The sequence below is a fragment of the Zootoca vivipara genome, chromosome 1 (assembly GCF_965207765.1).
Source record: "Zootoca vivipara chromosome 1, rZooViv2.hap1.1, whole genome shotgun sequence".
Lineage (NCBI taxonomy): Eukaryota > Metazoa > Chordata > Lepidosauria > Squamata > Lacertidae > Zootoca > Zootoca vivipara.
In genome coordinates, this window is record NC_142582.1 from 113,069,404 (window position 1) to 113,094,379 (window position 24,976).

The following is a 24,976-nucleotide window of genomic DNA, read 5'->3' on the forward strand; positions in this document are numbered from 1 at the left end:
TAATATTTCAACCATGTCGTGGGTTCAAGCCCCACCTTAGGAAAAAATCCCTGCATTGCAGGGGGTTGGACTAAATGACCCTTGTGGTCACTTCCGACTACAATTCTATGATTCTATTGATATATTACCATAGCATATGCATCATTCTGCTTTCTTGAATTGTCCTACTCCTAGGCATAGCAGCCAACTCCTAGAGGCCTAGGTGCCTCCCCCCCCCAATTACTGGTAAATACCGCATTTGAAAGAGTTATCCCCCCATGTTGATGGGCTTTCTATGTGGGGCTTATCTGCCCCCCCCCGTATTTTATTAAGGATGGAAGAGGGAGGGAAGGAAGGAAGAAATAGAGAGAGGGATAACTCACATTTGTCGGTGCCTCTGGGTGATGCTGGAACTCTGCAGCAAGAGGAAGATACTGGTACGCCTGTACAGGAGCCTTGTAAGCAGCTTTCTCTCTGCTTGATTTACAGCAGGCACGTCCAACAGGTAGATTGTGATCTACCAGTAGATCACTGGATGTCTGTGGTAGATCACTGCTAGATCACTGGCACCCCTAAAAAAGCTCACCCAAAATTTTCCTCCTCCCTAAAAAAAGCTGAACTATGACCTGAAGCCCTAAACAAAAATGGGCCTCCCTCCCTCCTAAAAGAAGCTCAACAAGTTTGACCCAAACCCCCCAAAACAGGGCTTCCCTTCCTTAAAAAAACTCAACAGCCTTGACCTGAACCCCCCAAAAGGGGGTAGATCATCACTCCCAGTTTTTAACTCTGTGAGTAGATCAGAGTCTCTTGGGATGTGGCACCTCTGATTTACAGTATACAGATGCAGGAGGAGGGGCAGACTGGAACACCACTGCTTTTTATAAACATCACTGTGTCTATCAAAGCTACAGCCCCCCCTTTTCTTATTCACTTCCTTTTAGCCTTGCAGAGCCACCTTAGTCAAATTGAATCCTCTGCACCCTCATTAAATCGCCAATAGAACTCTTAATGCGATCCCTGAATGCTCATTAACAACTCCCACTGAAGAACAATAGGGTGAAGTGGTGAGCTATCAAATATTGCCTGAAAGGGTATTCTGCTCCATTGTCTTAACTGCTTAACTACCGGTAGCCACTTTGCTTTATTTATTTGATGTGTTTTTGTTACAGCTGTGTCCCCCCCCCCCAGCAAGCGGAGACCGAGCTGCTCTCGCTAAAGCAAAGCCCCTTCCACTTCAGTTTTTGGAGGGGAAAAAGTGCTGGTTATGGTCTGTAAAATACATTAATTTTTTGCTTCTAGGGGGGGGCAGCTGCCCCCCTGCCCCCGCCCATGTATAATATTCTCATCAATTGAGTGTTCTTGAGAATTTAACATCACTAGTTATGAGAGACCCTGTAAGCAAACGCTCTTGAGAATTTGGTTTTGTAACATTCTCTTCCATGGCTTAAGTTGATGCAGCAATTGGCTGCCAGACCTCATTCCATTGATGGAAGAGTGGTTGAGCCAGAAAGAGCCGTAGCCAGGGAGGAATTTGGAAAACCTGGAGCTCATGGTACTTTGGAAAAATTGTTTGTTGGTGGAATTAAAGAAGATACTGAGGAACATCACCTTAGAGACTACTTCTTAGAATATGGAACAATCAACACAATTGAAATAATTACAGACAGACAATCTGGTAAAAAGAGGGGCTTGGGATTTGCAACTTTTGATGACCATGATCCAGTGGATAAAATTGTATTGCAGAAATATCATACTATTAATGGTGATAATGCAGAAGTAAGAAAAACTTCATCTTTGGGAAGTTTTTAATGAATGATGTTTTAATGTATTTTTAATATTTTGTTGGAACCTGCAACAAACTCAGCCGGATGGGTGGGATATGAATAAATTATTATTATTATTATTATTATTATTATTATTATTTTATTAGGTTGGGGAAATACCAAAGTTTGTACACATACGTACATTAATAGGAGGAGGAAGCACCTCTTTAATCAAGAAATAACCGGTACATAAAATAAACAGGGGTGCAAGTAGACACATTTAGCAATGCAGTGTATTTTAAATATATGAACTATTTTATTGTATACTGCTTTGGTGACATTTTTGGCTTGGGGGGGGATATTCCCCAATAAACTTCAGTAAAATTCATGACCAACAGTGGCTAAATGCATTTCATCCTGAGGGACAACAAGAGAAAATTCCTCACATCTTTTCAAAAATATTTTTCCTAAACAGAAAGACTACAGCTAAAGATGAAATAGTTGTACATATGTTTGTTCAAAAAAATACCGTTAAAATTTGTGGAACATAGGTCCTGAAAAAAGCAAGAGGGGGTCTTGCAGCAACTTTAAAAACCAACACATTCTTATAACATTATTACTATTGCCAGTCAAATTCCTGCAGAATCACCAGAATTTACTGAATCTCTCTTGGGTGAGGGTTTTGATGCCACTTTATTTCTTCTTAGTTTCCTTTTTAAGAAGTTCCATATCTCAATTTCAAATACATACAGAATATAAGCCACAAAAATAATGCCTCCAATTAATATAGATGTCATTGTACTGATAAGATAGTTTCCTGGGAATGCCAGTGGAGAATCGTCAATATAAATCTGCAACAGAAAATATTGTAAGTACAGCAGTCACTTCCCTTCAAAAACTTCATATTGCGCACACTGTTGACAAGATAATGAACTGGTCTGAGTGATAGTGAAAGCTGGCATTTGCAAATCTAAGTGGTGGGGGAACAGAAGCAGTAATCTGAGTTTATAGGGAAACCAATTTGGTAAGCATTGCATGTGGTTTGTTGCAAGATACTGTCTTATATTGTACCTCGTAAGATAAAATACCCAGAAAAGTATTGGCTAAGAAAGTATGGCTCTCTATGTTAAGCTTAGGTTTTTCGTTGTAATCTCAGACAATCAGATTCTATGAGGGAAGGCTCACACTTCAGTGGTAAAGCACGTTTTGCTTACAAAAGGCCAAAGGTTCAGTTCCTAGTAGTATTTCTACTTCAGAAAGATTTGGGGTAGCATGGCTAGGAAGGAACTCTCCCTGAAATATTGGAGAGGTGCTGCCAGACAGAGCAGACTAGCCTTCCCAGACATTTGGGACTCCCATCCCCATTAGCCCTTTGCAGTCCAAAATCACCTGGAAGGCATTAAATTGGAAAGGCTGGAGCAGAAAGTTAACCTGGCCCAGTGACTCTTAACAGCTGTTGTTTGAGATGGTAGCCTTTCCATGGTCATATGTTTGGCACTGGCAGGCCTGCCAAGAGGGCAGGGGGCATATTGCTGTGCCAGAGTCAGCACATGGCACAGACTCTGAACTTTAATTAAAAAGCCCACATACAATTAAGTTTCTAGAGCTTGTACAACAGAAGTGACAAGGCAAAAGGTTCAGGCAACATTCAAAGCCATTGCTTTGTGAGATGAAGAGGGTTCCCCTGCCTTGCAGTGTTTTTAGTCAATGACTGGTCACAGTTGTGCTATTTAAATATCTGCTGGGCTTCTCTCACTAAAGAGTACTTGCCTCAAACCTGGGCCTTGGCCTCCAGAAAGTCATTAAAGTCATTCATATATATGAGGCTGTATAAAAGCTCCAGTCTGCTTTAGCTTCCACTTCTGTGTGTTTCCCTAAATTGTCCTTATTCAGTCCAGTCCAGTCCCCCTTGCAGCTGCTAATTCCTGCTGTTCTCTGGGAATGTGCTGAAGTAAGGGCTACATATTTGGGGACATTTTGTGCAATCTTGTATCCTATTTTATGTTTGTTAATTCATTCTATAGTATGGTGTAACATGTGTGGTTTTTTTTTTATAAAAAAGAGCTAATTACAATACCTGAAATTCGTCAAATAAGTTACAAAAGGAGACTCCAGGAATAGTTGATACCCTGAAATGGAAAAGCTCAGATCCCTGTCGGAAAGGGGGGAAAGTTGTTACTAATATGCAGTAACATTTGTTTTCATTTTTTTAATTAAAATTTTAATCCTTGGCTATTGATGGGATCTGGTTGCTGACAGAAAATAAGTGTTTTGTATGACCTGAACAGAAACACAGCTTTGGCTGACTGAACTGCAATGTGGCATATGGTGCAATATTGCCTCAATATTGCTGCTCCATTTTTTAAAAAAATCAATTCTCTTAAATGTCATAACCGATAACTAAAATATAAAGTGTTCATTTTCAGTTGAAATATTTCACAGAAATAATGTGCAGTACCACGTAGAACAGACAGGAGCTGCTTGTTCAGAAAAGCATCTTACATGCATGCAATTGTCAGTATAGCTGCAGCCTTAAAATCAGCCCTAAAACTACGGTAGCAGTTGTGTTATATCCTTGGAACAGAACATTTTGATATTTTGATTTAATATGCAAATTACTTAATGTCACACGTGGCCCTCAAAGCTTTTTTCCCCACCCCTCAGCAACACCTGATGCCCCCTCCCCAGCCCTCACTCTGCCTTCTCAAAGTTGGGTAAGTGCCTCACCAAAGCCGGGAAGGAGCTGTGAGGGCTGACAGGGTCCTAGAGCCCTCCTGTCTCCTTCCCAAAGCCTAGTTAGTGCTTTCCCAGTTTGGGAAGGAGGTAAGAGGGCTCTAGGACCCTTCCAGAGCCCTCCCACCTCCTTCCCAAAGCCCGAAGCCTTTATTACCTGGGGGGAGTGCATCAGTTATGGCCTCGTTCCCCCACCCCACCCCACCCCACCCGCCTGCCTGCATGACACGGCTTTGTGTGACCCGCAGGTTCCGTGTCAAAGTACTCCACACCCTCCAACATTCCTCTGATGAAAATCAGGGCATGCCATGCTGACTCGTGCAAGAGCGCAGCATCACTGCAAGCACTGGCGCATCCTCCTCCCCAGGGTCAGTAGTGGCGCTGGAGGGGGGTAAATGGGACATTCTAGGATCAAATCAGAAGCTGGGACGGCTTCTTCAAATTCCGGGATGATCCAGGAAAACTGGGGCACTTTGAAAGGGTATGACTACTCTTGTGACCCACTTCATTTGAAAAGTTGGACCACCCTGGTACAAAGAGTTTAAGGTAAGAAGAGGTTGGGTTTAAGGTTTGGTCTTTTCATTCACAGTACAGTGGTACCTCTGGTTACAAACTTAATTCGTTCCGGAAGTCTGTTCTTAACCTGAAATCGTTCTTAACCTGAGGTACCACTTTAGCTAATGGGGCCTCCCGCTGCCGCCGCGCCACCATCACACAATTTCTGTTCTCATCCTGAAAGAATGTTCTTAACCCGAGGTACTCCTTCCAGGTTAGCGGACTGTGTAACCCAACGTTTTTGTAACCCAAAGTGTTTGTAACCCAAGGTGTTTGTAACCCGAGGTACCACTCTATGTATTTTCTCCAGCACTTACAGTTATCGTTATAGATAGGCCATCTGGATTATATAGTTCAGTTTTGAGTCTGTGCTCCAAATATTTTTTCATTTTTAACATACTTGATGTTTTATTGGTACCTGAAAAAAAAGTTAAAACAGTCTCAGAGTGGTAGGTTTGAGTTTCTTCATTCTTTTTTACATTTCAGTAGGGGCTGAAGACAGAGGAATAGCCAGATCTATTTCTCATGAAATGTAAAAGTAAGAGAGGTATCAGAGGCACAGCATGCTGTATTAGAACTGCACAGGCTCTTCTACAGCACCTTTCCAGAGGTTAACTAACAGCAGTGCTTTTTTCCCCCTAAGAAAAGGTTTAGGGGTACAGTACTCTCATTTTTCTACTCATATTGAAATTAGATTAAAAAACAGTTTCTATCCAAGAGCGATAACCATCTTAAATGCTGTAACTAAATAATATGATCCTGGGGAGTTGTGATGGGTGTGTATGTGTGTGTGTGTGTTTTTTATGGGATGTACAATGACAATAAAGTATCTATCTCTCTATCTATCTATCTATCTATCTCTCTATCTATCTATCTATCTATCTAAAATACTGCCCTTCAATGAGGCCAAACTCAGATTCACAAAATGTTTAGGGTCATGCGTACCCCTGCATCCCCCAGAGAAAAATCACTAACAGTGATTTATTATCACGAGTGGGTGAAAAAGGAGGGGGGTGGGCAAACATTAATATGAAATGTTGGTTAACCTTAACTATTCTTTGTTATAGCCAAAATGCCACCATAACTATTAATCATGGTAAAAGCTAGCAGGAGAAGTAGAGGAGGAGGAGGAACAGCTAGGGGGAGAGGTGTACACTTCAGCAGCCTGTTCAGTATCTATGGTAAACCAATGGGTTGTGTTATGCTTGATTCAGGCCTTAAGGGTTTGTGGGTATAATAGGTTTTGCATGCAGAAAGAATTAGACTAGATTAATATCTTTCCACATCAAGTCTTCCCTGAACTAGAACTTGCAACAGCCACATCAGGCATGGCCAATGGATAGGATTATGGGAATTCAGCAACATACGGGGGACCAAAGATTCCTCACACCTACTATAGGGCAAGAAAGAGAGCTGAAAATATACTGACAAGTATTTCCAACAGAACCTCTCTGATATGAAAGATACTGATGAATCCCAAGATTCTTCCTCTCCCTACCTGAAACTTTCCAGTTGGTTCTGTTGTTGACTTCTGTGATTGTGATAAAATAAGGAGATGTCAGATTTACAGAGCGACCCTCATCCTCAATGGTGAAATAGAGAGGAAGCCTTGATACTGGGAATTTCATTCGCAGGGCCTGGCAATGAAAGATATATAGAAATTACTGACATTAAAATAATGCCTGCATGGATAGACATGGAATGACACAAATGTAAGTATTTACATAATCTGGTTTAGTTCTGCTAAACAGGAAGTTTGATGCTGGACCTACAAATTGGTAATGAGCTGGATGAAAGCCAGACTTTTAGAAGACATCTGAAGGCAGCCCTGTTTAGGAAAGCTTTTAATGTTTAATAGATTATTGTATTTTAATATTCTGTTGGAAGCCACCCAGAGTGACTGGGGAAACCCAGCCAGGTGGGTGGGGCATAAATAATAAATTATTATTATTATTATTATTGGTGGTACATCTGTTAAATCTGTTATGCATAAGGTTGCACTCCTTCTAAAGTAGTGTTTAACAAGCAGGTAAGGGCCTAACGTTCCCTTTTGCCACGTGTGCTTTCTTGGAGCAGTCCTGGTTTGTTTCTAGAAAGAGAGGGCAATCGCTGAGGCTCCCGTTTTGACCAGTAGAGCCCGCAATCCAGAACTCCCAGGTCAGCTAAGTGCGGTGGTGAGTTGCAATGGGTAGGGCTGGGCGAGCCAGAGCTGCTTGTTGCTGCTGCCAGTGCTGGGTCTGGTGGCAGCCTGGGCCTGACTCTGCAAGGTGCAGGGTGCAATCCATCTCAGCGCCTAGCAAATCAGAGCCATCGGGTATTGCGATGAGCGCAGGGCCCATTGGCAGCGTGGGACCGACTCTGCATGTATTTTAATTGATTTTTACTTATGGGAAAGACAGCTGCCCCCATGCCCCCCTCTTGGCTACGTCCATGTGGGGTGGGCCACAGGAAGAACACAAGGTTAGAAGAGGGCCATAGTCGGGAAAAGGTTGGGAAACACTGCTCTAAAGGATCAAATTCCTAGCTTGAGCACACTCCTAAATATAGCTTTGTCAATGGAGAACCAGATAAGCCTTTGTGGGAAGGAATGTCTTTCACATTAATTTAGGCTGGTGTGCCAGCTGCAGCTTCTTCTGGAAAGCAATAGCCTGGCCACAGTTATCTGGAAACAAGGATTGACTACTGTATTGGGTTGCATCTGGGGCTACCTTTGGAGACTGCTCAGAAATTGCAGCTGCTAAGTTAGTAACTGTGAGTTACTAACAGCTGCTAAGTTAGTAACTGTGAGTGGCTTAAAAGGCTTCACTAGCTACCAGTCCATTTCTAAACAGCATTCAAAGTTTGCCTTTAAAGCCCTATACGGCTTGGGAACCCAGTACCTTGAAGTTCCATGGGACTCTTTAGAAATTCTTTTTCAGGTGTCCCCACCATCCGAGGTAGGGCAGAAGGCAGCCAGAGAAAGGTTTCATTGGTTATGACGCCCCATTTGAGGAATTCTCTCCCCATGAGATGTTTGCCTACCACAACATTGTCATCTTCTCAGCACTAGCTAAGGGTATTTTTTATCTTCTTAGGTTTCTTAATGTACTGTTATTTTTAAATACTTTACATACTGGATGTAATGGTTCCAGGATACTATATAGCTCCTCAGAATAACAAACAAAAAGCTGCACATGTAGGCATAGCCCTTACCTTCTCCTTGCAATCAGAAAAGGCAACAGAAAATGACAGCTTCATATTTTCTGTACATCCACATTCGGAGCGCTTTGACTTGCCAGCACATTGCTTGTATTGTCCAGAATTCTGTGGGAAACATATGTAAATTGGATAGATCTGAGTCCTTCTCCTCATTCAGAGATCTTTGATGGCAAAGAAGGGATAGTAAAGGTAAAGGGACCCCTGACTGTTAGGTCCAGTCACGGACGACTCTGGGGTTGCAGCACTCATCTCGCTTTACTCCTAAAGTATATTTACCTTGAGTGTGTGGAAAGTAGTTGGGCAATTGTGTCAACATATGTTCTGATCCTGATCTATCCTATTACTGCAAGGTTTGGCAAGTGATATGAGGTGGCCATGAGGTGATCATAAAGTTAAAACACAAGGATTCGAGCCCAAATTTTCAGGTTGTTTTTTTTAGGCTAATATGTGAAAACCAGCTGTTTATAGTGGGAGGCAGGCGGATGCTGAGTCTATAGTATGTGCAAGCTGGATGCCTAAGTTCTGGGGCAAATTCTATAGAAGTGCTCATGTGGAAGTTGAATTTCAATATTCTCCTCTTTTATAAGAAATCTCTTTTCTTAATGTGTGTATGTGTATGTAAGGAACTTGCAACAGCACGGAGTGCAAAATGAATAGCAATTTTTAAAAATGCACATTCTCAAAGCTTTTACAGGAGTAGCTATGAAGACTTACTTTTGAATTTGTAAAATAATCCCTCTGTTTAGGTTTGCTGGGGTCAGCATTATAAAAGTTTTCTGTGAGTGGAACAGCAATTCCCAAAACAGATGGTGGCCTGTAGTTCGGCTGTACAAAAAACAACACATTTATTGATTATTTGAAGAATTTTTGCAAACAACTTAAATCATTAGTGGGACTGACATAAAAAGCTGCAGTGAAAATAATTTAAATAAAATAAAAAGGATAAATAGTAAATAGTTATGAATTGGATATGCAGTGATAAAAGATAAAACATAAGTAACCACAGAAAGGGGGGGTCAATGATTTGATATTTTCTAATTGGTTGTATAAATTTATTTGTGTGATTAGGCCAATCAGCCTGCTTTCAATAATAGGGAAGTTGTATGCCTGATTCCTCAGTAGCAAACTGACAACTTTTCTAAAGGAATATAATATACTATCTGAAGCCCAGGCAGCCTTCCGCAAGAATCATTCAACATCAGACCACTGTCTAATGCTGTCCCTCCTAGCCGAGAAGTACACCAGGTCCCTACAGGGCAAACTCTTTGTGGCCTTCATGGATCTGAAATCAGCGTTCGATTCTATCCCCAGATCCCAGCTATGGTCCAAATTAAATCTGATATTTCAGGACAAACGACTCCTCTTTTTTATAAAAGCCCTGTACAATGGAACCAAACTGCAGGTCAGATGCGGATGACAGGGACAGCTATCGAACAGTATCGAGATGACTAGAGGGATGAGACAGGGATGCATTTTGGCCCCTACACTGTTCTGCCTATTTTTAAATGACCTAAAGGCGAGCCTAATGGACCCAGATGGACGCTTTCCAAAAATAGGAATGAGAAGGACCCCCTTGCTGTTATAGGCGGATGATGCGGCCATCCTTTCATGTTCCAGACCGGGTTTGAAATATCTGCTGAGGAAGTTTTCTGAATACTGTTCTGGAAATGGATTATCCATGAATTATGAAAAATAAAAAATCTTAGTATTCAAGAGAAGCTTCAAATGGGTGCTGGATGGCCACAACCTTGAACAGATTAAATATTTCAGCTATCTAGGGCTTACATTCCATCATACAAGGTCTTGGAATCACCACTGGCAAACCTCCCTTCAAAAGGCGGAGATCACAAAGTTAGCCATACTCAGATTCTTTTTCACAAAGGGCGGCGTGTATGTTCCAGCAGCCTTAAGGGTTTTTAATGCAAAATCCGTTTTTCAACTCCTCTATGCTGCAAATGTCTGGCACAATGGGGACTTGCCCAAGCTAGACGGGGCAAAATTTCAGGCAAAATTTCTACAATCTCTGCTACAGGTCCCTAACTTCTGTTATGGCAGAAAACCATGGCTAGAAAAGCCACCTCTATTGGTCTGTCACCCCCACCCCACCCAACTTCATTATCTGGGTTATGAAAGCGCTCTTAAAACGTTAAAGCAAAGATTATGGCATAATACACACAGTGACTTGCGATCCAGATCACATGCAGTCTGTAGTCCGTTGGCAGTAGGAGTACAATATGGGCATGTCTTTAAGTTAACACCTTACATTAGAAACCTGACAGTTCCAAATTATCGAAGGTTATTCACCAAAGCCAGACTAAACATTTTTCTTTCTGCTGTGTTGGATGGCAGGTTGAGAGGAATCCCCTACCAAAATAGGCTTTGCTCGTTTGTCCAAGACATCGATTCTATAAAACATATTTTTCTCACTGTGTGAAATATGAGCAAGCCAGGGTTCAACTGATATTACCCTTACTTTCCCAGGAAAATCAGAAGCTCACTATGTCAAATTCCTATTGGAAGACCGGTCAAATGCTAAAACATTGGCAGTGGCGAAGTTTTTACCAGTAGTTGCAAGAACCAATGATCCCTATCTTTAAGACTGAACAAAATGCTTGTTTAACCTGGAGGTAGGCTGTCTAAACTGTATATTGCTTTGTAACGGTTTATTGGGTCTCTGGACTGTAATAAAGATTGCTTGATTGATATGAATTGGATATGCAGTGATAAAAGATAAAACATAAGTAAGCACAGAAAGGGGGGGGTAAATGATTTGATGTTTTCTAATTGGTTGTATAAATTTATTTGTGTGATAATCTTTGTAAATGAAAAAATGGGGAAATTATATGATGAATAAGAAGACTGGTTTCCCCTTTGTGTCATCTCTCAAACCCTGTATTCATACACTTATTAACAGTAGCATTGATTTCTTTCTTTCTTTTAAAAAATAAAATTTTATTAAGGCTTTATTAATACAGACAAAAGAACAAATTTAGAAAGCAAACTAATCTAAATGAAAACAGAAAGAGAAAGTGAGAGAAATGCAATCCTCTCTCAAAGGTAGATCTCAATCCGTGTCTCATGCATAAGGGGGTGGTTCTTCCCAGTTCTCACCTGGGAGCTTCCCTTCTTCCAGCCTCCCACCTTGAGAGACTTTCCCTTCCCTGCCAGCCATCACCTTCATGTGCATACAACACCCCTCATTGACCCAGAGCAGAGAACATAAAAACAACAACACAAGAAGTAAGACCAACGGAAGGCAGGAAAAAGAAACATGAAGGTGAAAATAATAAAAGAGTGGGAAAGGAAAAGAAAGCGAGGAAAAGGAAATAAAAGGGCTTCTGATTCAAATATCCTGAGAAGACCTCTGGAGCTCATCCTATATAATAAAGTCCAAGTGTCTCTGCGTCCAGGCCCTGTGTCCCTGGGTTTGCGCTACTGTGCATGTGCCCCACGGACAGCCGTTGGGACTTGGAACGCAGAGAGTTCGCAGCGCAATCTTCTCGCTGAACTTGCGGGGGTTGGACGCCGCTGCGTAAGTGAAGGGGAGCCTTTGTTCTTTTCTTACATTATTTTTGCTGTGCTATGAATCGGCAAGCCTTCACTGAAAAAGAATCAATTATTATATTAATGGAATGAAATTACTAATGGATTACAACTATATAGGGAATGCAAGCGGGATTAAACAAGAATTTATAATTTTCTTTATGGAGTGCTTGAAAGAATAGACTGTGTGAAATACTGTGATGATTGGTAACATTGCCAACTAAAGAGAGCTCAAGTTCTGATTTATTACGGTTTTGGTGAGACGCCAGCTCATTAGAAGAAACAAGGAGATAAACACTGGAAGTTAACCAGAAGTCGCGGCCGGACGCTGGATTGCTTTCAGTTTCAGAGAGGCAAAATGGAGCTGTGGCATACCTACACATGAGTTTTTGACGTTGGGGCAATGTTGAAGAAAATTGACAGATTACAACATGAAGGAAAAGAAGAAGGTAAACAAATATTTCCCTCTGCAAGTTAATGGATTTGGATTTATTAAACACGATCAAAAGTCATCACATCAGTGGCTGCTAGAACTAAGGATTTAGATCAGAATTGCGGAACTTGGACTAATTAAGAGAATTGGCGCAGGATCAAGGAATAACATCAGCTCCTGATAGCCAGAACATGGGAAGTCATCCAAAAATGTTTAATTCGGAACTGTTTAATTGACTCTTTTGGTTGTATTGTGATTTGGCATGAATAGGCATCATATTAATGTGATAATCCTCCATTAGATTGTTATTAATGAAACATTTTAAAAATTAAAATGTTTTCATTAATCACCACCCTTCTGAGTGATACCCCCTCCCCACCCCACCCCTTCTCCACATAAGCGCCTGGGGACTCCTATTTCAGTGTATCTGAAGAAGTGTGCATGCACACGAAAGCTCATACCAAAATAAAAACTTAGTTGGTCTTTAAGGTGCTACTGAAGGAATTTTTTCATTTTTTCATTTTAAAAATTGATTTTTTTAAAAAGACGGTTGGAAATGTTGACCCTGCCTTCTATCAGAAGAAAACTTAGCTTTTACCTGTCTGCTTCACTGACACAGATGCCAGAGAGTGTAGTCATGTCCTCAGCATCGCTCTCTGTTTCATAGGCCACACTTAAATCCATCCAACTCAGGAGTCTTGTGCCTGGGTGCGACCCTTCCCCTGTTCAGAACATTTAAGAAAGGGCAGGAAAGAATTCTAAACTAACATATAGGATTTAGGATCCTTACCGGTAACTCTTTTAAAAGTCTGGCAATCGCTGAGCCATTTGGTTCCGCGTCGACATCCTCAACTAGCCAGTCCGAAGGAGAGGTTTTAGCAGACAGAACATAATGCATTGATTTAAGATAGGAGCAGGAACACTTCAGCGTTAAGACGATAGTTGTCACTTCACATCGGAGAGATCCCAATGCGATAATCACAGCTATGGTAGTTTTACCCTAGGGATGTTTAGGAAAAAGCATAACATTAATTGGTCTCCAACATAGATGAATATAATTAGCTTCCCATCATAGGATGGATCTACACACAGGGGGGAAACCCACTATAAGTAAGTCAGAAGTCAAATCGTTATAACAAAAGAAAACAAACACTATGGAAAATTACAAAGAATTTAGTTTGTTTGTTTTTCTCCAGCACCATCTGGTGTTGCATGTTTATAATGCACTCAAAGTGCTGTTTTTCAACTAATGTAGCTGACTCCATAGAGCAGGGGTTGGCAAAATAAGGCCCGTGGGCCGGATAAGGCCTGGGGGGCTCTTTTATCCGGCCCAAGAACCCTGCCACCCATCCGGTCAGTCCCCGTGCTAAACTGGTTTGGGGACTGACTTCTGCAATGGGCGGCAGGCGGCTGTGGATTGGCTTCAGGAAGCTCCCGCAGCCAATCCGAAGCCACGGACGCCTCCGAAGCCACTCTGGGTTTTCTCAGTTCATGGGCGGCGAGGCTTCGGATTGGCCAGCGACGTGGCCATGGATAGAGAGGCCCGTAGGCGTGTTGCCGGGCTTCGTCCGGAGCTTGGCCTGCCTGCTGGCCCTGCACCTGGCACCCAGGAAAGCTCTCCCAGAAACGAGAGCTGCCGCCACTGCCTCCAGCTCCTAACCGCTGCCAGAGGAGGTAGAAAATCAGGAGGAGGGGCTGGGGGAGAGAGAGAAGCCCCCCTCCGCCGGTGTGTGTGTGTATGTGTGTTTGTGTGTGCATCTGTGCATGCGTGGTCCAGCCCACAAGAAGATTTAAGAGACAGTGAGCCGGCCCGCTGGTAGAAAAGTTTGCTGACCCCTGCCATAGAGCCTTATCCATGCAAGCATGGCTGTTCATGTAAGGCATTTGCATTCATTTCACCAGCACAGCATGTGTGCATTGTACGTACTAGAAGAAATCCAAATTCTGTCTTCCATTGGAATAGTTTTAAGAATTCTCATATGACAAATGCCTCTCAAACAGGAATATTAAATATTATTAATGTAATACTCCAAAGCAAGCCTATGATAAAGAATATATCCATACCAAGGCAAGGGTCACACATCAGGTAAAGTTAGCTGGGACTGGGCCCCATTCATAACAATAGAACTACAGTAGCTTATAAGCTATCTCTGCCTTGCTTTGCCTCTCTGTGTGACGGCTCTTGGATCCTCCTGGGTGATTTTGAGAGAACTTGGATGGACCTGCAAGATATCGCAAGAGCACTTCAGGGCTTCTGGAGCCCAGGATGCTCATGAAGGGGTCCAGTTCCAATGATTTGAGTATAAACATTTTTGCAGATATCTAGAATGCTTTGAACTGAACGACTGTGTAAGACACGGTCACACTGTAGTCATGAATAACTTGCATCCCATTGCTTTCAGTAAGTCTAGCTGTTTCTGTGCTAAACTGGTGCCTGAAGATGATAAAATAAACCAAAGCTGAATCACAAAAGGAGTATAACACTATGAATGGCCAGTTTTTGTATCCAGGATCTAGCCTGTTCTAGGTGTTGGCAATTAGTTTCTGGGCCGATTCCAAGTGCTGTTTTGACCCATGAAGCCTTAAATGGTTCAGGACTTGTAAAACCTCAAAGGCCGCCTCGCCCTATATAAACCAACCAAGACCCTGCAGTTTTAACCTGAGGCCCTTCTGCATGTGCCTTCTGTACAAGACGTCTGGAGGGTGCCATCACAGGTAGCTCCCCATTTGTGGAATGCTACCCCTAGGGAGGCTTGCCTGGTTCCTTCATTGCATATATTTAGTTGCCAGGTGAAAATGTTTTTCAAGCGTTTGGCTGATTAACATTTTATAGCTTTCAAAATGTGTGCTTGTGGGAGGGGGATTGCAGGCCCATGCACAGTGTGCCTTGGGAACTGGGAAGTAAGCAACAAAAACGACATGAGAAGGACTTGGAAATAAACTGGCCACAAGGTTTTGGCATAGGCATTGGGTGTGTATCCCAAATCATCCTACCTGACTGCTGAATGATTATTCACAAGGGTCAGTCCTGGGTTAAGGGTCCCCTTAAAAGTCTGGTAAACTAAGCTTACAGCCCCCGGCCACTGAATGGAAGTCCTTTGGCCCATCACCCCCACCTCACGTCATCTGGACCTTCGAATTTCAACCCAGATGCCTTTACCAGTGTACCCTGAGATTTTTAATGTCCAGCAGGAGAGGCTCCTTCTCACCCCCAGGCTACACTAACTATCCAACCCAATGCCTTTCCCCAACACACAAGCTGGCCCCTCCCTGCCAGCTCAATGCCAAACCTACTCACATCTTCAACCAATTCCCAACACATCCAGCAACCAAGTCTCATTAATCTACAATTTCCAGGACTCTTTGAAGAAAGCCATAGTGTAAACTGATCTAAAACCAACATAAGTTTGTTCTGTACAAAAACATGGGAGAAGACTGTGAACATAGTATTTTGGAGTCTCGATGCACATTAAAGCTGTGTGTACTTTATCAAGGTACTCTGAACAGAGCCAGCTGCATGTTACCTGTTCAAAAAATCTACTATGAACAGTGATATCGATTAAATTGCTATTGTTGTCGTCAAAGTAAGACTTTGTGCTCACATCCAGTAGAGAAGGCCTTCCAATTACTATGTGCATTAGCCTAGCATGAAACACATTATACGCTGTGGAAGGAAACAATGAGAATGATGTTTATTTCCAGTATTTCTTTCCTGTAGAATAACCTCACACAAGAGGGAAAACTTAGCTCTACTCTGAGACTGCAGTTGGGTTGAAAAATACTTGAGGATTTTGGCTGATTCCAGTGTATCCTTATTTTATATACATCTGTGTACAAATGCACATCAAAAAGAAAAATCCATATGAAAGATCTGTAGGCAGGATGGGAGTCAATAGGATATCCTGCTAGTTTCAAAATCTATATGACATATACATTTTGAAATAAACCTTTTTTTCATAATAAAGGGGAAGGTGTTCAAGTGGTTGGTAGGCGGCTACCTCCAACCCCTGATTTTCTGGCTCCATTTCAGTTGGGTTGCATGCCTGGTTCTGGCACAGAAACTGCCTTGGATGCCATGTGGAGTGACCTTTACCAAGACAGATATGGAGGGGAGGTGTGACCTTGTCCCTTGGAGTTCTCAGTGGCTTTTCAGTACCATTCTTCGTGGTACAGTCAAACCTTGGAACTTGAACGGCTCTGTTGCTGAACGTTTCAGTTCCTGAACGCCAAAAACCCAGAGGTAAGTGTTCCGGTTTTGAAATATTCCTCGGAACTCGAATGTCCGTCCAGCTTCCACTTGAGTGCAAGAAGTTTTTGCAACCAATCGGAAGCTGCACCTCAGAATTCAAATGTTTCTGAAGTTGAATTGTCTTCCGGAACAGATTACGTTTGAGTTCCGAGGTTTTGTATGAAGCATCTGACAAACATAATGAATAAACAGATCTGTTCTGAAGAGTTTATACGAATGGGATTACTTCATCGGCATTTAGTTTAACTAAAGGTGCCTGGCTGGGTTCCTGCTGTTATCATTTTCGTTTGTTCTAGCAACAGCACTATTAGCAATCAAGATGAATACCTTGCAAAAATAACATATTTTCCAATATACTATCAATGAAGGAAGGAATAAGCAATCTGAAGGCACCTGCTATTTCAATGGCTGAATTAATACATATAACAAATTGGACTCTTCTTATTGGGTATACAAAGAAATATATAATGTTATCCAGTGCAAATCTAGGACTTGCAATGTTTAGAAAGATGGAAATATAAGATATATTATTGCACACAGAATTCTGTTTGGTGCTTTTTAATATATTTGTGAATTTACCTGCCTTTTAATTTATTTTTGAAGGATTTTTAATGAAATATAGCTTTGGATACAAATGACCCAATCCTTCTCTCTCACACACATAGAGCATGTAACATCTGCAAAAGTTATGGAAGTCAGATAAGCTTTGATAGTTTGTTTGTAAATTTCTCTTAAGCACTGATAAATCTTGGTTATAATTATTTTTTGCTGAATTTGCTGAATTTCAGTTAAATTATTCAAATGAGGATGATAACTTATAAAGAGCTTGCTTTCATATAATTTCAAACACTTTCAGACATTTTATATAGAAAACCTAAGAGCAGAGAGACAATAAATATATGCAGTCTTACCTATATTAACTGGAGTCACTCTGAATTTAAATTCCAGCTTTGATCCAATATCCAAGTATTTAATGGCATGGCGTGGTAGGTCATCAAACTGTTGTATTGTATATCTACATATGTCAACAACAATTTTCCATTTTCTCTTAGTTTCAGTGCCAAAGTCATACAAGAACCACCTCCCAGGTGGAATGTCTGTATTTAAAAGCACCCTATTAGGCATAGTAGCATCTCCTAAAGCATTTTGGTCATCTATAACTTGAACAATGAAGAAACTGCTACTGCCTGGAATCACCACTGTTTTCTCACGATCAGTTGGTTTAAATATATTAATAATACCTGGAAAACAAGAAAATAATGAAAAGATCATTCAATGTGCAGAAGCTTCATTTCCCTTTGTTGTTGTTGTTGTTGTTGATGTTGTTGTTGTTGTTGTTGCTGCTGCTGCTGCTATGAATATGCCTAATTTACACAAAAGATAAACTGACCTGAAGCTATGGCTTCTTTGATATAAAGTTTAGATTCCTAATTTTCGACAGACTGGCCCAACCTGTGTGACTCTTCTAGTCAACAGCAGCCCTGCAACTCCCACAGCTCATGAAACTTTCTATTTTGCCAGAAACCATAGAAATGAAGTCAGTGTCAAGTGAAGGCTGAAATCCAATGCTTCATACACAGGCTGGAAATTGGGGGCTCTTTCTCTTCTTTTTATGGGGCTACCAGATTAACTCCTTACCTTACTTTTCTGGGATACACCTTCCATATCCTCCCTTCATTTTGCCATTTTATCTCCATAAGAAAAGTAAGAATTTACACATAGTTGTAAAGTGATTGGCTAGCTGTTGTGTTGGTGCTGACCTTTAAAGCCCTAAATGGCCTCGGTCCAGTATACCTGAAGGAGTGTCTCCACCCCCATCGTTCTGCCCGGACACTGAGGTCCAGCGCCGAGGGCCTTCTGGCGGTTCCCTCGTTGCAAGAAGCCACGTTGCAGGGAACCAGGCAGAGGGCCTTCTCGGTAGTGGCGCCTGCCCTGTGGAACGCCCTCCCATCAGATGTCAAAGAGAAAAACAGCTACCAGATTTTTAGAAGACATCTGAAGGCAGCCCTGTTTAGGGAGGCTTTTAATGTTTAATAGACTATTTTATTTCATTTTTCTGTTGGAAGCCGCCCAGAGTGGCTGGGGGAGCCCAGCCAGATGGGCGGGGTATAAGTAATAAATGATGATGATGATGATGATGATGATGAAGGGGATCTAGTAGAAATAAAAATGACTGGGTGGCGAAGAACATATAAAAGAGGCTACATAGGAAAGTAGGAAATGCTGGGCAGGGGCCATCACCATGCAACCAATCTTAGATGAATGACCGCTCCCTGCATTAAACGGGGGGTGATTTTTGCGTGGTCACGTGCAGCCCCCTGGACCATACAGTGGCTACCTGGTAGTTCGGATCTGGCCACTACCTCTCCTGGCTGGATACATGGGGTCTCTGCCTACCCCAGCCAATCATCCAATCCCGCCTGGGGAGGTGTTGCCAGGGGACAGGACAGGTAAGGGGGGAGGGACTGTCCAGCTCACACAGTAGAATTTCAATCTTACCCGCAAGCAGAAGTTAGAGCTCCTCCCACCCTCCACACCCTAACTGAAGCTTTCTTTTGTAGATTAACCTTTTCTCCACAGATACATGGGCGCTGCTACGTCAGGGGTGCTGTTGAAGGGCCGGAAAGGAATTTTCCTGCATTGGCAGGTTTTGCCTTTCCCGTAGCAATACGTCACAACTTTGGCGGTTTCAGGCCTTCCTTTTGGCTATATTCCTAAAGGTGTGTGTGTGTGTGTGTGAGGCGGTGACCTCACCCGCCTTTGCGGCATCGAGATCAGGGTTCCCTCCGTTAAAGGGGTCTTGGGGGGAAGCATTGGCCATACACTGAGTGGGTGTCATTGCTTTCCCCCTCCAGCGGCGGCGAACGGGGGCAGGCTCTCTCTGCTTGAACATATGTTCTCCAGAGCTAGCCCAACCCCCATACATTCTGGATAACCCTGAAGTCCCCCCAGATCCCTGGCTGGGGACTGGGGAAGGATAATGCCCAATGCCTGAGCCAAGGTCTTCCTACACTTGAATCTTAATAAAGTTGTGGCCAATTTTAATCCCGTAACACGTTGTCTTGAGTCTTTGTTCCGCTCAGGGGTCGCTTGGGGTTTGGGGGGACTCTGCCTGTCCACGCAATAGTATTCTCTACTATTCTTTTCCTATACATTTCCCACTGAAGTGTGATTAGCATAAGCCAAAGACCCTCCTTCCAAAAACTTTTCATTATCCGGTGATGCACAAACCTGGAGATGTCAGCTGAAGCCTGTATGATATACTGCCCGCTAGAGGGGGCAAAACTCTTAAAGTGTTTGCTGTACAAGGGCTAACAGTTTTAGATTCAACAGGAAACCGATCTAGAACATCTACCAGTATAGATGATACAAAGCCCGGAGGAGCTGACGTCCTAAAAACCTCTTTGATTATAGCCGATCCTCTTGGCCTAAATTAAAAAGAAGCATACATTTAATACCACCTTGATGATGTCAGATCACACATCTAATGATTTTAATGAATTTTGACTAGGTCCTAGTTTGAAACTTGTATTACACGGTATACATTGCAAATGGTAGTACAAAGTGGTTCTAAAAGCAGGCAGAACAAGAAAGTGGCAACTCTCTGAACAATTTAACCAAATTAGAGAGCTGCTTTTTTGCTATATTCTGTAAAATAGCAGGGTATATTAAAAAGAAAAACCTGACGGATCAATACATTGCTTTTTAACAAAACTTATGCTGTTATTTATATTTACTCATAATCTAATCTTTTGCCTCTTTGCAGACTACTGAATCTCTCAGGTGTTGCTATTATCAGTGGCTCGTGGTTTAAAAATATCATTTGCTCTTCAGTGATATACTGTACAGCCAAAGGACCTTCAAAACCTAAGTCAATATCCTGGAACAAAGTGAGAAAATTAATTATATTATTTTTTCATGTGTTTATAGATACAAAACTTGCTAAACTATTTTAGGAATGAATGGGAATTAAAAAAAATAAGAAATAATTTAATTTATAATAACAATCTGAAGAGAAATTGCTTAGAAACTGGTAATTAAACAGCACAGACATAGCTGCAGTAATCACAAAATAATACTGATATCACAAAATTTCTCCTTAGTTTCTCTTAAATTTCTAATGAGTACAAGACTATGTTTTTAAAAACCAGTATTTCTTCAGGGTACTGAAGATAAAGGTAGGAGTCAGTTAAAGCTACCGTGTTTCCCCCAAAATAAGACACTGTCTTATATTTATTTTCTCAAGAAAATAAACCTATGGTTTATTTTTTGGGGGTGTCTTATTTTTTTAATAAGTATGGTACCGTCTTAAGGGCGCTGGTGGCGGGGCTGGAACAGTTGCCAGGAGGTGCCGCATCCAGCCACGGCTCTTCCTTGGTGCCCTCCAGAATTCTGCTCCACTTAACCGTGGGGTGGGGTTGCGGTGGACCATGGGACCGCCCTGTTCTCCCCCGGGGAGAGGGGATGATATCCGGAGCACCCGGGGGATCCCAGCCACATCACCGGCCAGTTGCCCAATCAGCCGGCTGGGGGGGCATGGCATTTAAGCAAAGGCGCAAGCCAGAGGACTTCCTTTTGGCTCGCTTCCTCTTTTTCATCGGACGGATTCTCGCCTGCTGCCCTGTGCTCGCTCCAATTCCTGCCCCGCACATGCTGCTGCTTGCTGCTTGCTGCTCGCTGCCCTCTGCACCACTGCGCCAGCTGCCTCTTCATCTACCGCGCCTGCTGTCATTTTGCCTTTTCCCTTACCTGCCCTCTGCCTGCGAAGGAAAAGCGCGGTATCGTTGTTTGTGGTGGTGCATGTGTGTGTGGAAGTGGTCCTTTTTGAGTTTGTGTTTGCAGGGATTTAAAGCTTTCCACGGGGGGATCTTTGGCTTTGCTGCCATTTCCTTATTTTAACGCCGCCTATGTGCTCTAGGACACGGGTGGCGCTGTAGATTAAACACAGAGCATAGGGCTTGACGATCAGAAGGTCGGTGGTTCGAATCTCCATGACAGGGTGAGCTCTTGCAGCTTGGTCCCTGCTCCTGCCAACCTAGCAGTTCGAAATCATATCAAAGTGCAAGTAGATAAATAGGTACCACTCTGGCGGGAAGGTTTACATCACGTGTAACTGTGCCTATCATTATGTCTTATTTTCGGGGTATGGCTTATATTGCACAAATGCTTGGAAATCCTGCTAGGGCTTATTTTATGGGTATGTCTTATTTTTGGGAAAACACGGTAAGCACTTTCAAGAACCACCTGAAAGAAGGGAAGGAATTGAAGGTGGCAACTTTGTTGAAGCATTACGTGACTCTGCCTCCACTAGGGGGGTTGGGCAAACCCAATGGTTTTCTGGAAGTTTCATTAATGCAATCCCTCAGAATATAGGGTACATATATAGGAAATATGGTTTGGATTGAGCTATTTGGACCTGACTGTGCCGCTGAGGTCCACCGACTTTCAAGGTGTTGCTGCCTGGCCAGCCAATGCCCAGACTGCCAGCTTTAATGGTCCTTCTTGGCAGGGAATTGACCAGGGTTCCTGGGACTGGGGAGAGGTTTCCAGGAATGACTGGAGCACATGTGAGGCCAGAGCTTGAGGGACCGCAAACGTAGCTCCCGCTCCCCCCCCCCCGAAAGCAGTGAGCAGCTATTCTTTCTCAGGAACCACAGAATTGTCTTTCTTGCTGTAACCTATTATAATGATGGCTTTTCTGAAATCAACTTTTAATGTTTTGTTTTGTTTTTAAAAAAGAATCAAATCTATTATAAGGATATCTAGATACTGGTGAAAAAAATGCTGGATTAATGACTCCAGTGTCAATTCTAGCAATAGCTTCCTACTTTGGCATGTTGGAAGAGTGAAGGTTTGTCCTTAACAAGAACAAGAATTATTACAATCTCATAGACATTTTTCATTCACGCATCAAAAGCATACTTAACCTTCAATAAAGTGTCCACATCCACATCCATCTCCATTACAAATGTGTTAACTGTTTCATTCAGAGAAATATGATTTAATACTCCCGGGTGGTCAAAGTACATGTTGAAGATACCCTTTGCCGGCGGTAAAAACTTGGCATATTTCATTAAACCTACAGAAAAGGAGAAATATAAATAATGGGCAAGCACCAAATCTTATTAGCATAGGAAGCATGAGTTTATTCTAGAACAATAGGTTTCTGTGAATATTTGGAGGGATTAACAGCTCTTAATCAATGCAATGAGGAAATAGATTGTTTTGATCAGGAAAAAGTGTATCTAAATTATGCAACTCTAGACAATAGTTCCTAAACAAATCCAAGCAAATGGCCAGGATCTAACAAGGCCATACGTGGTCAAATACTTTGAAGCATGCAAGAAGGTGTTGTTCCTTTTTGGAAGAAGCTCCTTGTGCCTCATGGTTTGAATGGATTGATCTGCAGTGGAGGGTTTTGGAAGGTGGGGGTAGATGCAGGGTGCTCCAGCAAGAAATGAGTGGATTAAAAGCCTCCAAGACCCACTAGAAGATTGCAACAGCTCTTTGGATCCCAGCAAACCATACTATACTATGAGATATCAGCAAGCAGAATGCATAGGGCATTTATTCCCTGGAGAATAATGTGAAAATAGGGGCATCAGGAGGCATGATAATAGCCTTTGCTGTTGGTCACCCAAGCTCCTGCAATCCCACTTGACATAGAAGTCATAGAAGATGCAGTGAATCTATGTCTCTAGTCTACATGGTTCTTGGTTTGGGCACCCTTAGGGCTCCCTGGTTCTGCCCAGCAGAGAGTGAATTCCTTAGGTGCATCAGGTGCTTCCATTTGTTTCTCCCTATCTAGCTAAGAGAACACATAAGTTAGGGAACCTGGGTTTCTTAGCCTAATCTCATATTTGAGTCTTCAAAGACTGCAGACGACTCCACTTTTTAATGTTTTCCTACCTGCCTTAGTGTAGATAAGGTTTGCCGCGTCAGTCACAAATATAATCGCTTGGGTGTAAACACATGAATCTGCTTCTATAATCATCTCAGCATGTAGGGTAAATAATGGTACAAAAGTGCAGCCTCCATCATAAGAAATCCACACCTAAAAGGGAGGGGGAGACACAATAATGAATATTGTATAAGAGATCTTTGTATAAGAGATCCATCTGTCTTGAGAGACAATGGAGTGCACCTTTGGGGGTGAAGTCAAACCACTGTGTTAGCAGCACTGAAGTGACCTCTCCAGGGGTACAAGCCTGGGCAGTGAGTATGGAGGTCGTAGGCTGCCCAGAAAAACAAGGCCCCCCCTCTTGGTCTTGCTGATGTGGTCCAAAGGAAAGCAGGGCAATATGTTTGGCACCAACTTGACTGCAGGAGTTGCCGGAAGGAGGTGAACGAGGAGTTATCCAAGCCTCTTAGGGATTCCAGACCAGATTTGTGTAGGGTTTGCTCCTTAGCATTTTCTTCTCCCTAATATATCCCACAAGGCTGCAGAGGTTTAGGACCAGAGTTTTCCTTCTTCTAGATGGGCTATCTTACCAGGCTGACAAGCCTCACCTGCCCGTCACGTCCTTCTACAGCATGTGCAGAAACTGCCTTCTTGACCGCCGGAACCATTATTGGTTTCATCTGCTCAATCCACCACATCCTGTCTTCACAAGCAGTGGAAGTCCCTAACTCATCAAAGTTTGAAACCCATCAGCAACCCTCACCTGGTTAGCAGGTCACTCAAAGCCATTTCCTGGGGTGTGGCCACTGTCACATACTGACAGCTAATAGGATCCACAGGTGAGAGTTGAGCGCAGGGTAGGGACTAAAGGTGGACAAACTACCCCAGAAGGAGCACGGTGTGTCTCCCGACAAAGGTTCTCCTCCTCCTCTAACACCCCGTCATTTGAAATAACAAGAAGCACCACATTGTCTTGAAGATGCTGATGAATATTTACAAAAAGTCACCTTGATGCAGACTTCCAGGGGAGAGGAACGGTGGTTTGGCTGTTAGCTCTGTTAGCTCCTGGCTATTAACCACTCTGAAGATAAGGGTGAGCTGAATGAATATTCAGAAACAAGTCACTGGACAATAAAACCCACAGGATAGCATTCTTTTGCATGCCTGCAGAACTCAGATCACATGCATCTTACTCAAGACATCCAGGAAGCCAGCTTTTGACTAGTGTGAAGGACAAAACACCTGTCAATCACCCAACATCATGACCATGCCAGGGGGCGGTCAGGTGAGCCATCCTGGGCACCTGCCCAAATTTGCATCAAAACTGCTGCCAAATCAGAGCCTTTTCCTCTTCACTGTAGCAGGAGTTTCAATGCAAACCACTTTCTCCTCCTGGAGCAAGGTGCGCTCTCACTGCCCTCCAGCTGATGTGAGCCCCAGAGTCAAGACACCCATTTTTTTTTAAAAAAAGAAATTAGTAATAGTTTGAAGTCTTAACCCAGGTGTGAGACAGCTTAGCAATGTAAAAAATGCAGGCTGAACCAACATGCAGGACAAAGGAAGATTACCCTGGCCACTACCGTGTTTCCCCTATTTTAAGACGTAGTCATTTTATAAGACGT

The 24,976-nt window shown here is 42.7% G+C and overlaps 1 protein-coding gene and 1 pseudogene across 1 annotated transcript in view; one reads left to right on the plus strand and one right to left on the minus strand.

The window, feature by feature from the left end:
- The first annotated feature begins 1,431 nt into the window (after positions 1–1,431).
- Positions 1,432–1,788, plus strand: LOC148687712 (heterogeneous nuclear ribonucleoproteins A2/B1 pseudogene; annotated as a pseudogene).
- Positions 1,789–1,950: 162 nt separating this feature from the next.
- LOC118078169 (cation channel sperm-associated auxiliary subunit beta-like) overlaps positions 1,951–24,976 on the minus strand; it is a 63,187-nt gene continuing 40,161 nt past the window's right edge. The window contains exons 14-26 of the mRNA XM_060282950.2: positions 23,363–23,507; positions 22,381–22,532; positions 20,191–20,333; positions 19,685–19,881; positions 17,365–17,694; positions 15,729–15,868; positions 12,995–13,204; positions 8,943–9,053; positions 8,223–8,333; positions 6,529–6,667; positions 5,348–5,448; positions 3,820–3,894; positions 1,951–2,593 (exon numbers count right to left, since the gene is read on the minus strand). Coding sequence (XP_060138933.2) covers positions 2,372–2,593; positions 3,820–3,894; positions 5,348–5,448; positions 6,529–6,667; positions 8,223–8,333; positions 8,943–9,053; positions 12,995–13,204; positions 15,729–15,868; positions 17,365–17,694; positions 19,685–19,881; positions 20,191–20,333; positions 22,381–22,532; positions 23,363–23,507 — 2,076 coding nt within the window. The 3' untranslated portion in view covers positions 1,951–2,371. The remainder of the gene's footprint in view (positions 2,594–3,819; positions 3,895–5,347; positions 5,449–6,528; positions 6,668–8,222; positions 8,334–8,942; positions 9,054–12,994; positions 13,205–15,728; positions 15,869–17,364; positions 17,695–19,684; positions 19,882–20,190; positions 20,334–22,380; positions 22,533–23,362; positions 23,508–24,976) is intronic.